Raw genomic sequence first — 15,175 nt, 5'->3', positions numbered from 1 at the left:
TAGTGTCATAAACAGAATTTAAGACAAATTTTCAGAATTAATTTGGTGAAACATTGTGGGTGTTGTAACAATGTGATTTTTAAACGTAATTTGGTTTCAATTGTGCAATTCTGTGATCAATTCGCTGAATTTATGTCCTTAGAAATTTCGTGCAATACGTTTCGTGCTACTTCAGTCGGTAAAATGTGAAGAAAACATACAACAAAGATGTTGCCATTCAGGTAAACAAAAATTCTTGACATGTCTGTTAAAAAACGGCTTTTTGGCGGAAATGCTTTTATTTGAATGTGTGCACGTTTCCGGTAAAATATAATAGTGAAAAAGTCACCACTATTGAGGACCTTTAAAATGTCATCATTAGTTAAAGTTGATTGGCATAAGCTATCAGTCATTGTGATATTTTCTTTATCAGCTCTTTGCTGTCTGTGGTATTAGCTTTATTAGCTTCTGCAGTTTTTATTTAAATTGATTATTTTGTTTATTATTGATGCAAATTTTTAGTTTTTATACGATTAGACAAGTGTTTACTTGGAATAAGAACTGAACCATAGCACTGATCCTAGCACGAACACTCATTTTTCCAACTTCAAAAAGCCTTCAAATTTTCAAATAACATTGTATGAACGGTTTGCTCTGTTTGTTTGCCCTAACGGTTTGCTTCAAATCATATTTTTAGCCCCGTACGAAGTACGAAGGGGCTTATAGGATTACGATGCCGTGTGTAATTGATGGAATTCGAAGCAGACGGTAAGGGCAAAGTGTTTGCCTATGTTCATAGATAACGAATCCGCAATAAAAATTTTGTCCGTCCGTCCGTCCGTCCGTGCTTTATTAGATAGGTATTGACCGTACCAATCAGGGAAAATGAAATTCGATTCACCGGAGCGTGAGCTAGGTCTCTTGGAGTGAGCTTATATGTGGCTACTCGGCCGTACAGTGAAGGTGGTGTTTTTTGTTAATATATCGAGTAAACTTTGACCGAATTTCATTTTTTTTTTGTTTGAAAGGTACTAACGAATGTAAAGCAGCAGCCGTACTACTTTCAACCTCCTAACAAAATGGCCGTCGGCCGCCATTTTGGATTTTTGTAAAATCAATATAAATCGGTGAAAATGATACTTACTTAATTTTAGGTCAATTCGAAATTTGTGTTACATTTGAAAGGAACGTCGTACGGGGCTTCGTAATTGCGCTATGCGCAATTTTTAAGACGTACACATTTCATAAGAATTTTACTTTACCGACGTTTACGGGTGCAGTAGGCTTACGGTAAGAGTAGGGCGACGGACAAACTAGGGTCACGTACGCAATAGATGTACGGGTTTGTACGGGGCTCAGTCGCAGCAAACGCTCCGACTGTTCTGACGGCTCGTTTTTGTTTATTGCATGTTGATGTTGATACATCGTATTCCACTCAGTAATTATTTGGAATGACGATTTAAAGATATTTAAAAAAATGAAGTAGTAGATTCAAAGATTTTTAGCGATACGAATGCCGTTTTCAATATGTTTGACAATAAATGCTAAAAGTGGTAACCCAAAAATCTCACTCTGTCATCAATATTGCAAACACAGCAGTCTCATAACAAGTATAAATGTTACATTGCGTGGTTGTGTGAGTTTGATTCAGATAAATAATCAGTTGTATCACGATAGCTCGAAAAAGATGAACGATCATCAATTATTATATCTTTCCAATGTTTTCATTCCAGTTTTTATTTTGCAAATAAATTTTAAAATAAATAAATTATTCAACGAACAGCAGCGCAGATAAATCGTATAATGTAACTTTGCTTATATATTATTCACTATCTACCTAATGCCGTATCCGCATATGTAAACTCATAAAACAGTATTTTCTATTCAAATCTAGAAAAAATTTGGTTATTGATTAATCGCCATAATTTGGTGTTTCCAAATTTTTATTGTCAGTGATAAATATCAAATTATGTTTAGATCTAGCTATTTACGACGAATAACCTATCGAAAAACATATAAAGATCAATCATGAGAATTTATTTAATTTGCATCCTACAAGAAACGATCATAATAAAATGTTTTATTACATTATTTAATTTAACGAAGAAGGCACACAGTAATTAATCAGATTCTCGAAATTGGTTGCTTTTTATCTTAGAAATTACAAGATCGCTGCTGATTTTCGTATAAGGTAGGATAAAATGAATTTTAATGTGTACCGTGTTAGCATAAATGTTTTGTAAACGACAAGATCGATGAACTACAGTACAAATTTAATCGCCCATAATAATTGTAGATATTAAATACGAGAAACTATGCTTCGTTGGTGATTATACGTCGAATTGAAGAATTGATTGATTTGATTGTAAAAAAAACTATCGGACCACTTTATTCTCATTAGCGAAGCTGTAGTACAAGTAAAATTCCAAAACCGGCATGTAAATTGTGAATGAAGGGAAGTTAATAGTTTCGATACTCACCTTTCACTACACACAATTAATCTCCGATCACTGAAATGTAGAAATAGATTATACTCAAATTGGACTCTAAATTGTTGTCGAAACACAGACCTACTATCTACCATCCATCAAGTTAAAAATTCAATTGTTATTTTCCGGATGTCCTTTCAGAAACGGCAAGTCATCTGTTATCGACGATCATAACAAAAATAACATAAGAGCTCTGACTAGTGTTCTTTTGTTTAGATTACCGTAAACATTTATAGTCAAACTAAAGAAGTAAAAGATTTTCGATCAAACATTGATTTCGATGCATTTAACCAGGGCTTTTTGTTGGGAATTAGGGTCAGTAATTGCGGAAATTTTTTCAGTATAGTTTTTGTGACTTTAGTATTTTTGTCAGTAATTAGTTACCAATAATAGGCCCTGCTTTCAACAAAAAAGGAGCAGATCTAGTCGTAATGTGTAACACGCCCCGTTTTTTATCAACACTTCCCAGGGCGAGAAAAAATATCAAGTAGACACTTTCCGAAAATAAATATTTTTTTTAAAGTGTGTACAGTACCTTTTTGCAGTTACACTTTTTCAATTTTGTCCGGGCCTGCTTCTATTTCCTCTAATAGCTATTTCTTTACTATTTTCCCTAATAAATTATAAATATTATGCACGTATGACAAAGCGGTCGAGGCTTGCCGAGACGGTTTGTCATACGTGCATATTCTTTATTATCGCATAAGCGAAAACGAGACAACAAGATATGCGAATGACACTTTGACAATTTACAGAAGTATAATGTTTGTTTATATATCCTAGGTGAATAATTTTTTCGGGGAATCACACCGCGTATGCGATAAAAAATGTTATCCTCAAATACGAGTTCTTTCGATTTACACTAAAAATCGCTAAAAATGGTTAAAATGGAAACATTGAAAATACGAAGGTGACTGTAAATAGGGACTCATTTATTTTCCATTCATTTCCCCCACGATCAAAAGATACGACAGTTTAGATTGTTTCACACTTTAAAATTAGATGTAAGTGTACGGCATTCGAAGCCAGGCTTGCGTCTTATGCGTCGATCATTTAAAAACCTTTTCGTAATATATCCTTTAAGAAAACTGATATTTGTGTAGGGCTTAGGGCTTTCATTTTTGAATTTTGGACGATGCTTCTATTATCGAAAAAGGGGACGAAAAGTAGATTTCCAACGAGGAATTACAGCTTTTTCATGCATTATAATGCACTAGTGTAATTCACACATTTTTTTCCCACTAAAGCATTTCTTGTTTTAACAACTTCTTCTTATACAAAGTCAGTAGTTGAAGCCGCACAGAGAAGATTTTTCGTGGTTATTAACTGAATTTTCTATACTTTTAAATTTTTTGTGCACCTGAATCAATGTGTAATTGGTGTAATAACTAATTTTTGTGTAAAAATAAAAGTGCACATAATGTGCAAAATACACGCTTAAAATATACACTGACACAGGGGATTCTTAATTCTGGGTCTAGAGGCTTGTTGAATAGAGGTTTTGATAATATCTGGATTTTAACAAACTCTAAAATTAATAACACAAAAAAATGAAAAACTTGTGCATGTGTAGAGCAGAGATTTTTTATACAGTTAAAGTTGTAAATTCGTCGCAAGTCCAATCTGTTATAAGTTGAAAGCGTTGAAAATTGTGGAAAGTTCAAAATGATCCACAAAATAGGTGAAGAACTAGCAAAATATTTTTGCGAAGTCGGTTAGTGGTTAACTCGGATAAATCGGAACAGCACCTCCAATAACAGAACACATTCAATATCAACCAGCCATAAAGTTAATAAAGTTAAATTTAAACACCTAACCTTCCAGGAACGGCTAGTCATCCGTTATCGACAAAGATGATCAGTGAACTCTGACTTGCATTGTGTTATACATTGTAAAATGTGTATTCAACACAAACGCATTGCAAGATTTTTTATTGTGTATATGAAACACTATGGGCGATACTTTCAACAATTTAATTGATCAACTCATTATTTTTTTCATCTCAAAATTTCCATTTGAAGAATGTTTTTATGGCAACCGACCGCATATATAGAATTTCAATTAAAATTGGAGAAACATTTCCAACATTGTTGCAATAAATCATCATTTATGATTTTCACATTCAAAAACATTTTTCTATTGCAATCATCTGTTCAGCTTACTGTACTTACTTCCTGCGGAGTATCCATCTGGCTGCAGCAATTAAATTAAAAATGCGCTCTTTCATGAATTTTATATTGTGGAATGTGTGTGTGTGTATATTTTATACTTTCTAAATACAAAATAAAAATTACAAAACAATTTTTTGTTATTGTTGTTGACTTAATTTGAATAAGAAAAAATTAAACGAAATTGATAATTTCTAGTTTTATGCTAATTGTCTTCTTTTATTTAACTGTACAATATGTCTTCTGTCTTCTTCGTAAGCAATATATTCTGTGTTCTGGGAATACAGTAGATTTAAATAAATATTTGTTTTTATTTCCACAGATAAGATATATACCATTTTAAGTACAGAAAACATATACGAAAATTTTTTGCTATATATGATAATTCTTGCTTTTCTTCTTGCTTAACTTCTTAAGTATATGCATTTGGAAGTAAAATGTTTTTTTTTCTCCGATCGAAGCTGTAGATACTGTTGGAAAATAAAATGCCTTGAGTGGTTAAAAAATTGTAACACTTGACTCACAAAATACTTTTTTTTATGTATAAATCCCAGCTTATTCGCCTTCATTTTCACGATGTTAAAATTTTATAAATTTATCGTGCGTTTTCTTTTATAAAAAAAATCTTTTCCTTTCAATAAAATTAAAATTTGTATCACAATTTCGTAAGCTCATTTTATGCTTAATTAATAATATTAAAACACATAATTATTTACACATAATCAGACGGCACAGTTGAGCTTTCATTAATTGCAGCTAATCTTGGTGGTCGTCGTCCGTTCGAACCACTATCGTTCGTTTCCCAATTGGGCAACGGCGATGATAAATGCGTTAATCCCACAACTTCATATCGTTCCGTTTGACCGGTCATTGATAGATCCGAATAATATGCACTACTCGGTGCTGAAGACAGTACCATCGGTACCTCTTGATCAATTTCACCACATTGACTATACGCTGTATTCTGATATGATGGATTACCCGATCGTATCGATTCTCGGTCCAGTTCAGCATACAATGCCTCGTCAGCAACACCGACCGGACTGTACGAATCGTCCATGTGGGTGTAGTGATTTTCTGCTGGTGATGATGATGCTCCCATTTGATCTGGACTGGCTGATGCACGACGATTGCTCAACCATGTCCAGACACCGGAATTTGTGTGCTGTCCGCGTATGCTATCAGTTGATTGTTTTATGGGGATATTTACTCGTGCCGAGGCTGCATTATTACGATTTCCTCTACTCCACCACGGTAACTGACGTGCACCTGTAAAACACATTTTTTGTAGAGGAAAGGTAATCTTCATAAATTATTTGAATAGAATTGTGCCAACCGTGGTAACAAATATTACAAAACTTATAATCCAATCTTTTATCTTAAATTTACTACATTTAACGGCTCTTACTGCTCAACAAGGCGTTCATTCATTGCATTCAATAAATACAGCAGCATCAAAAAGCATTCCATAAATTTAATATCGGAGTAATAAGAGAAAGCTATTCGATCAGACGATTATTAATCATTTCCAGTGCTTCACTGAACATTTATTATAAAACAATGAATTTAATTATTGGAAGGCGGGTGAAATATGGCAGCGCGAAATTGAGATGATTATGATTTCCTCACTGAAAACTACACTGTAGCTCTATATACTGTACTGTATAGCTGTACTGTGCTTGTTAGTTCAAAATCGAAATTAAATTGAAAACTTAACGAAAAGAAAACATGCGGTCCGAATACCTTCCAATATGGATTGTTAAAAAATGATTCCTTTAAATCGAGAGATCGTCTTCAGTCTTTATATATCGGATATTAGTTCTGTCGTGAAGTCTTAAGTGACTAGTTTTTATTAAATTAATTAAGACCCGGTTACGATGGTATGTGTATACGTGCTGTAGGTGTAAATTTAAGGGGCTATAAAGTTTGTACAACGCATTAAAATATGAATAATGAATAATTATGGTGAAGATATATGGTCAGACATAAAATGTTAATGAATGACGCATCTTAATTGCTTTGGTAAAATTGATAAATTTTGCCTTCGTTAAAGATTAGATGGAAAATGTTAGGCTTTAGTAATTGTACATTACTTTGCTTGAAGCTTGTGTTTAGACGAGTAGGCAGTTTGTGGTTCCAGAAAGCAAGGAACCCACACCACACGTAAAAAAATGAGCAAAACGGTACCAGTATTTTCGTCCTTACGGATAAAATACCAGTTTTTGGCGAGATAGTAATGAAACATTTTCCAGCCGCAAGCATGAAAAAATATTTCGAATGAGGCCTCTACATGCGCGACACAAATTGATGTAAATTAATTTGAAATTAAAATTTTTGCAATAAAAATGTATTGCTATTAAAATCATCGACAAGGAACCAGTCGGATGAACTCTTTGAGCCAGTTTTTTCAAAAGCAATTTCATTTCAGATACGTAGTGAATTAGTGATTCCGTTGGAATGAGAGGGAGGTTTCGCCATTCTTCACACATCTCATAAGTTAAAAAAGCAATAAAGTCTTGAAAATTTCTGATTTAACAAGTCCATTTGAATTCAGATGCGATCTGATATTAGAAATGTGTAATGCTAGAAACTCTATTGAAGTTGAATCGGAAGTCACACAAAAATTGAACTGGTCTGAATCTGAATTTTTCGATACATTATAGGTAGAGCTGAGCTTCGTTAAGACTTTGAACTTTCGCTTTGAGTCTCATTCCAACATTATTCCAATTATCAAAAAATGATTCCAAAGACTTTTTTTTGATCTATCTTTCTTTTATCAATCGCGTTCTATAGTAGACCGGCATTTTAGTAACTATTTCTAGTAACTAGAACGCTATTCTACTCAATCTAATTTAGCACAATTGTACTTCTAACTTGCGAATTTAAATTGGTTTTGATTTTTATATAAAGACTTTTCATCTCAAATAAAATATTCATTCACAGTTCGAGCTTCTTACTTACCAGCTGCATTATTTGCTGTCTTTAATCTGAAATGAAAAAGGAAAAATAATTAGCAAAAAAAGCTATTGTGACGATTACTTAAAGTGATTGTAACACGTCAATAACACTGACATGCAGATTCATTTCGTCCACGTTTCATTATCTCTCGCATTTATTTCGGCCCGTCACAACCTTCGCAAAAAGTTTTGTCTAGTGAATTACACAATTTATTTCATGGAAATAAATGCATACTGAGAGGTATTTTGGGAGTAGTATACACTTACACACATCCAACCCTTCTGTAGCTATATTTAGATTTAGCACAGCCGTAGGAAATCCAGCACAGAAGACTGACAGACACATTGAAATTGACTTTATTTTTACTCCACTTTACATTTATAACCAAACCATATTAGTGTCGTTTTGGCATATTACAAAACTTTATATCGACGGCATAAAGTTAAAAGGAAATGTATGTTCTCGCTTCATTAAATGATTCGGAACTACCTAAAACGCTTTACAAAATTGGTTGGGACAGACATCGTTCTACAATTTAATTTAATAAAACAAAAAATAATCGAAAAAAAATATTTCCATTAATTCAATGTAATAACCAACCTCACCGAATTATTATTGGTTGCCACGGTTTTTGTATCTATTAAATAATCTCATGTTTATATTTACATTTTCTTTGATAATTGCTTTTTTATTATAATTAATTATTCTTGCGTGGTGTGGCGTTGATCGAGCGCATTTTCATTTATGTACCTTTACAATAATGCGATATCGTCAACAAGAACAACATACCCAATGTAGGTACAATAAGACTTCGTATATTGCGTAGGTGGTTTTAATATGTGAATATCAACATCATATGCACGGTAAACCGACTCAAAATGCAAACTAATATCTTTGACGTTGGAAAAAAAAGAGAGTCGATTTCGCTTATAATACATCTTGGTCTTTCGTTCTGTTTTGTGGCTTGCACTACGGCAATGATTCATGGTTTGTTTAATTTTTTTTTTAAATTCTCTTCTTACTCCATTGATTCGACGGAAACTAAAGTGGATTTTCTTGTTTTTGATATTCAAAGGGATAAAATATTTAATTAAAGTTTATGGTTATTATTTTGATTTTATTTGAATTTTGGATACTCGAATAACCATAACTTTCTGTTCGAATATCTCCCGATCACAATAAGAATGTAAACAACGCCATCGTATGACTCTCTTCTTTGCCATTTATTAATTCAACCAAAACCAACAAAGAAGAATGAATGGAAGTAAGAAATTGTCCGCAACTATTGCACATCGAACGTTAAAGTAATCAACAGTTAAATATATACTATCGACCCATAATTTTTCCATCTAAAATAGACAGCTTTTAATCATTCAGTAATTTTCTTCACTGTTTGACTACTTTATGAGGAGTTCAGGGGTCACGCCTGTCTTTATTTTCCTGAGTGTCCTAATTTTACACATTTTATCCTAATTTTTAAACCGGCTTTTCGATTTTTTCAATAAAATAAATCAATTAACGGCTGCTGTTACATCAAAGACTAGCAATATCAGTCAGCAGTCATCCAGTGCTAGAAACCTTTGAGTAAGTCTACTTTACATAAACGACAGTTCTTTTTACTGACTAACTTTTCTATTCACTCTCCAGTGGCTCTCATTTATATTTTGGAATTGATAAATATTCTGTGAAAGGACGATTGTTCTTTATGTATTTAAATGTCCTAATTTTTACCAAAGACAAGTGACCTTATTGTCATAAGGACAAGCAAAATTTCTATGGGACCCCTGAGAGTTAGACGAAAGATTTCATTGCGTTCCTTCTTATCGATACCTACAACCGCAGAGAATTATTGTAATCGGTGTCAACATGATTGATTACTAGAAAATGTCCTTCGTCCGTATATAATAAATTGAATAGACCGAGCTCTTCCTTTTGTCCACAGAATAACGATTCGATGAAAGGGTGTATCTTTAATGTCTTTGCATATGAATAATAAATACTTTTTATGCACGATATCTGATGGGTAAAAGTATCACATGAACCAATGTTAATTAGAATGTAAACTCATTAAAATTTCATATGTGAACCATCCAGATATGTAAAAGTTTCAAAGACGTACACCAAGTGTCAGAATTCTGTATTAAGTTCAACCCCAATTGCGTACGGTTAGTTTGTTATTGACATGAAATCGGTGGAATAAAGTTCTATGTTGAAAATCGATAGTTTCATGTTGCTTATCTTTTGACTGAAACTGCTTTTAACCAGATTTCCGATGGTAATCAACAGGTACATCACGGGTCTCAATGAGATATAAATCGGATTATAAAACATAATTATTTTGGAAGACAAAGGCTTGTTAAAATCTTGTCAATCAATTGTATGTTCTGTTGTAAGAATTATCATTACCATCTTACCATCTGGTACATATTTGTCGTTATTAACGCACGTGTCATAGATTTCCCTTAAGCTCTATCCCCTTGTCTGTAAATCGTGGGTCTTACACCAAGAAATCACTCGACAATATTTATCACACTTTTTTGATTCCTTGTAAGCACGATAACTCAAGCAATTCTTAATAGATCTCCATTTTTTTTTATTCGGGAAGTAATTAAATTCCTGAAGATGGGCTATACTGGACTCATGATCTTAGAGATATTTCTTTAGGAATTTTAGTCTCGTCGCTTGAAACCACGATAACTCGAGTAGTTTTAACGGATTTTCAAACTGAAAGTAATAATCTAGAAGTTTTTTCAGAAAATAGTTTCATGCATAATCGAAAAGTAAGCATCGCATCGCTTGTTTAAAAATGTAAGAATAAGATATAGCAAGAACACTTTATGGTTATTTTGTAACAATTGCAAAAATTTATCAACAAAATCGATCAGTCAAGGGACCTGAGCCACCCAAAAGTGCCTAGTATATTAGGTTTATGAAACTAACATATTCATGTGAAAGACGACGAAGATGAAGTAATAACATGACTATTAGGTCGTGTTGTGTTGTGTTGAATCTAAAGGTATTTTATCAGGAAAAATAATCAAATTGAACCTCTTTTCAAGGTTAGTAAGAAATTTCATTGTTTCAGAAAATCTTTGAAACGTTTGTGAATTGAATTCGTTAAAAATATGAAAATTTGTATTAGCAAAGTATATCACACGTGTTGGAAACTAGTTTTAATTTCATGAATTTTCAATTTGTTTTGAATTTTCTCTTCCTATATACTTAGTGAACTGTGTATAAAAATAGTCAGTTGAAAGTAATACAACCACGAGGGGTGCTCGATTTCAAGACCAGTATCGAATGTATACATAAATAATATTAGAATAACGTCATGACAGTGCAATGGTGCGCAGAAGGTAAGAATATTAAAGTGATTTTCAAACTTTTGATATATTTTACAGTCAGTTTTATACTCACAAAATATCAGTTATCAGACGAACATGTAACGCTTTTCCGTGTGGTTGATTTAAAGGGACATTTATCATTTTCATTTATGTATACTTTCTAATATACCTGTTACTATTCGGATAGTTTTTCTTTTTCTATCAGGAAATTGAAAAGTATCATCTGCTTCGCGTATCTGTCAGGGCAATTCTTTTTTTGTAAAAAATCAATCATGCCGAACTTTGCGTCAACAAGGTAAGAGATATTATGATTAAACTAAATCAAGTGAAAATTGAAATTTCCTTATTTACTTAGAGTTTTCAGTGAAAATGATTCGTTGTCAGGATTGAATGAAAATGGTACTTGATACATATATGTTGTAAACAAAGAAATTAATTTTTTTTTTTTTTTACTTTAGATAAGTATCATGATTCAACCATACTGGTTCAAAATGGACAAAAAAGCTTTGGAAAAACCCATGTCCTACTCAACTTAAGCATGAAAGTTCGAAAAGGGACAATGTAGGTCAATTAAATAATTTTGAAATTTATGAAAAATATTATTTCATTTATGAACAGTTATGGGTTGATTGGATCATCTGGATGCGGCATGTTGATTTGCTTTTCGTGCTAGAGTGTACATTGTAATCTTGTTCTTTGTATTTGTTTTGTTTTTTCTAATTATTCAGGCAAAACCACTCTACTGTCATGTATCGTCGGACTGCGAAAGTTGACTAAAGGCAAAATTTATGTTTGCGGAAAGAAGCCCGGAGAAAAAGGTTCTGGTTTGCCTGGTAGACTTGTCGGATATATGCCACAGGTAGGAATAGTTATTGAATCAAATCAAACAACAAACTGAAAGCTTTTCGTATCCACGCAGGAAGTAGCACTTAACGGTGAATTTACAATTCGGGAGGTATGTCACTACTTTGGTAGAATATACGGCATGGAAAAGAATTTTATTGATGATAGAATTGAAAAACTACTCAAACTTCTCGATCTTAAGAATTCTAATCAGTACATCAATACGCTGAGGTCTGTAACGAGGAACAGGAAATATGATTGTAAAAAATAATTTAAAATTGTTTTAAATTTGTAGTGGTGGTCAACAGCGTCGAGCCTCATTCATTGTTGCCTTACTTCATGAACCGTCTATCCTAATTCTTGACGAGCCTACAGTCGGTGTCGATCCAGTGCTTCGGGCAAGGTATAGAATATGCGTAGAACTTATTTAAAACCGTGTAACCCATCAATTTGCAATATAAAGCATTTGGCAGCATCTTCGAGATATTGTTGACACATACGGAACAACTGCGATAATAACGACACATTATATCGAAGAAATGAGACAAGCCAATACGGCAAGTTCAGTTTGAACCATCGTTTTTGGTCGTAAATCGATTTTCTGATTTTACAAATAATGTTAAACAGATTGGCATTATGCGAAACGGCGTAATGATGACAGAGGAATCACCTGCAAGGCTACTTGAAATCAATAATGCTAATATGCTTGAAGATGTTGTCCTGAAATATTGTCTGAAAGATGAAGTACCACAAATAGAATGTGGTCCTGAGACCGCAGAAACATTCAATCCTGCCATGTACAAACAAGATGAAAACACAAAGAGTAGTCAAACGCGTTCAATTCACAGAATCGGCGCTCTTACAATAAAAAATTTGATCGTCCTGATGAGGAACATAGGGTAAACTTGGAACGGTCAGCATTGAAGAAAAATCGAATCAAATAAGAATTTTTCAGATTTTTGCTGTTTACATTCGGCTCACCGGCACTAATTGTGTCAATTTTTTGCTTTGCAATCGGTTCGTCACCAAAGGACCTTGGAATGGGCGTAATAAATAATGAGCTCGTCGATTGCAAAAATTTTAACCGAAATAACATCTTGTGAACCAATTCAACTCAGCTGTGCGTTTCTAAATAAACTTGCATCAGATCGGAAAAATCAAATTGGTACAGTAATTTGAAATCGAAAAATTTGTCCATTTCCAGTTCACTTAAATTTTTTATAAATTTTAGATTACAGTTGAAAATGTGGATCATGCTCTACAAAAAGTCGATCGAAGGAAAATTTGGGGATACATTAAGATTCCTCCAAATTTCTCTCAAAAATATCTTTGACAGAACTCTCGGAAGGTCCACATCAAACACCACAATCTTTGGATCGCAGATCGATGTCAGATTAGACATGGCGAGTATGTAGAAAGAAACAATTTGATTCATAGACCGATTTTGATATTATTTAACACTAGGCATCAGTATTGGCCTTTCAATAAAAAAATTTATCTTCGATGCCTACAATCATTTACCATCAATCTTTTATCGAAATGCGGTGTAAAGGCGACGGGATTGGACACTCCAGTTTTTGTGAGTTACAACATCCGTCAAAAATATCGGAATTACTTAAAACTCTAATTTCTAATAACATGAACCTTCCCATTTACAGTTTGAAGATCCCATTTATGGCTCTGAAGATTCTGAATTTACATATTTTGTTGCACCCGGTGTAACCACGGGATTTTTATTTTTCATGAGCGCGCTAACATGTGGACTAGCTTATATCATTGAAAAGAAGGATGGCATGTTACATCGGAGTTTAATTGCCGGTGTTACAACGATGGAAATTATGGTGTCCCATTTTATTCCGCAATTTGCAGTTGTCATCGGGCAAGCAGTTCTTGCATTTGTTATAATGTTTGTTGTATTTGAAATTCCACAAACTGGATCACCGGTGCTTGCATTCTTTCTTGTCTTACTCTCTTCGGTTTGTGGTATGGCAATGGGTAATAAGATTAAATGAAACAATTGTAACTACAACGCAAATGAATTGAAATACAATTCAAACAAATAGGATTCATGGCGTCTACATTATTCGACGAAGAGAAGAGTGCTATGCTGATGGCGATAGCTCTAATTTTTCCAAATTTCCTATTAGCTGGATTAATTTGGCCAATTGAAAGTAAGCGAAATTTTTTTCTTATTATCAGCTAAACGATCTTCAATCCAATTCTGTAAAACAGGCCTACCGGGTACAATGCAAAAAATTAGCTTATTCCTGCCAGGAACGTTGGCTTGTGAAAGTATGAATTGGCTTTTGATTTTAATTTCAATTTTTACAAAATTTCTTAATTGTTGCAGGTATCCGAGCAATACTGTTACGTGGCTGGGGATTCTCGTATTTTACGGTGTGGGTTGGTTTTGTATCAACCAGTGGATGGATAAGTGTTTATGTCATTGCTACGTACATCATTTACAACATCAGGAAATAGAACAGTTCGTGCTTTTAAGAGGCGCTGATAAACTTTTACGCTGATAGAAGCGACAAGATTAAACTCTGGCTAGTGCACTCTTATGTAGGGTGAACAATATTGAAGTGATAGACTCAACACAATTGAAGTAGCAGATTTAATGATTTTGTTATGATACGTTTGCCGTATCTAAAAGATTTTAAATTCTTGCAACACTTACAGTCACAATGTACACATTACCTCCTTCGCCAGTCTAACACAGATACCTGACTTATTTCAATAAAACTATGCTGGTCAAATAAAAACTGTGTTTCGAAAAATACTATGGCACATACTCTTTCAACATCCCTCGAATCTCTAGAATCTCTATGAACGGAGTGATTTTTGATGCGAAAAGTCGGGAATACGATGAACAACAAGGTGTTACAAACACAAATATTACAATTTTATTGTTCAGTTAAAATGCCGAGTAAAATTAGATAGCAAAGAAAAACCAATAAAAACCAACTTTAACTGTCCGATCGTTATTAAGAAATCGATGATAATTCACCGAACGAAAAAGAAATATACATAAATAATTCACTCACTAAAAAAAGACAACAGCCAACCAACAACAACATGCCCAAGATGCCAGCCACATATAATATCATTTTAATAACATCTTAAGAAATAAAATGTCACATAAATAACAAAACAGTTTGCAATAAAGGTGCTTTTATTTATTTTAGATGCATTTTAATAGATCTGGCTAAGATATAATTTATTTAATTTAACGACGTTTAAAGCAGTTGCAGAAAATTAAATTACCCTTTTCGGTAATTTAAAAACGAACAAAAAAGTGGAATGCAAAAAAAGAAGGAAAGAAAAAAAGAAAAAATTAATGAAATCAAATAAAAAAAGCTTAATGTCTGGTTAAGTGGGTGTTTTGCTGATA

The 15,175-nt window shown here is 33.3% G+C and overlaps 2 protein-coding genes across 2 annotated transcripts; one reads left to right on the top strand and one right to left on the bottom strand.

Moving 5' to 3' along the window:
• Positions 1-5,267: 5,267 nt before the first annotated feature.
• Positions 5,268-8,621, bottom strand: LOC119083324. Its single transcript, XM_037193009.1, has 3 exons — positions 8,617-8,621; positions 7,598-7,623; positions 5,268-5,905 (listed from the first exon to the last, which is right to left on the bottom strand). Exons 1-3 carry the CDS (start codon positions 8,619-8,621, stop codon positions 5,349-5,351), a joined length of 588 nt encoding a protein of 195 aa, XP_037048904.1. The 3' UTR covers positions 5,268-5,348.
• Positions 8,622-11,004: 2,383 nt separating this feature from the next.
• Positions 11,005-14,546, top strand: LOC119083323 (ABC transporter G family member 20-like). The gene is made up of 15 exons (XM_037193008.1): positions 11,005-11,233; positions 11,294-11,332; positions 11,395-11,499; positions 11,557-11,585; positions 11,667-11,797; positions 11,858-12,012; positions 12,077-12,184; positions 12,245-12,338; positions 12,409-12,680; positions 12,737-12,883; positions 13,246-13,360; positions 13,440-13,776; positions 13,845-13,952; positions 14,014-14,073; positions 14,132-14,546. Exons 1-15 carry the CDS (start codon positions 11,211-11,213, stop codon positions 14,260-14,262), a joined length of 1,854 nt encoding a protein of 617 aa, XP_037048903.1. The 5' UTR covers positions 11,005-11,210; the 3' UTR covers positions 14,263-14,546.
• The last annotated feature ends 629 nt before the right edge of the window (positions 14,547-15,175 follow it).

Source organism: Bradysia coprophila, unplaced genomic scaffold, assembly GCF_014529535.1.
Source record: "Bradysia coprophila strain Holo2 unplaced genomic scaffold, BU_Bcop_v1 contig_587, whole genome shotgun sequence".
NCBI lineage: Eukaryota > Metazoa > Arthropoda > Insecta > Diptera > Sciaridae > Bradysia > Bradysia coprophila.
This window is presented reverse-complemented; position numbering and strand designations above follow the sequence as displayed.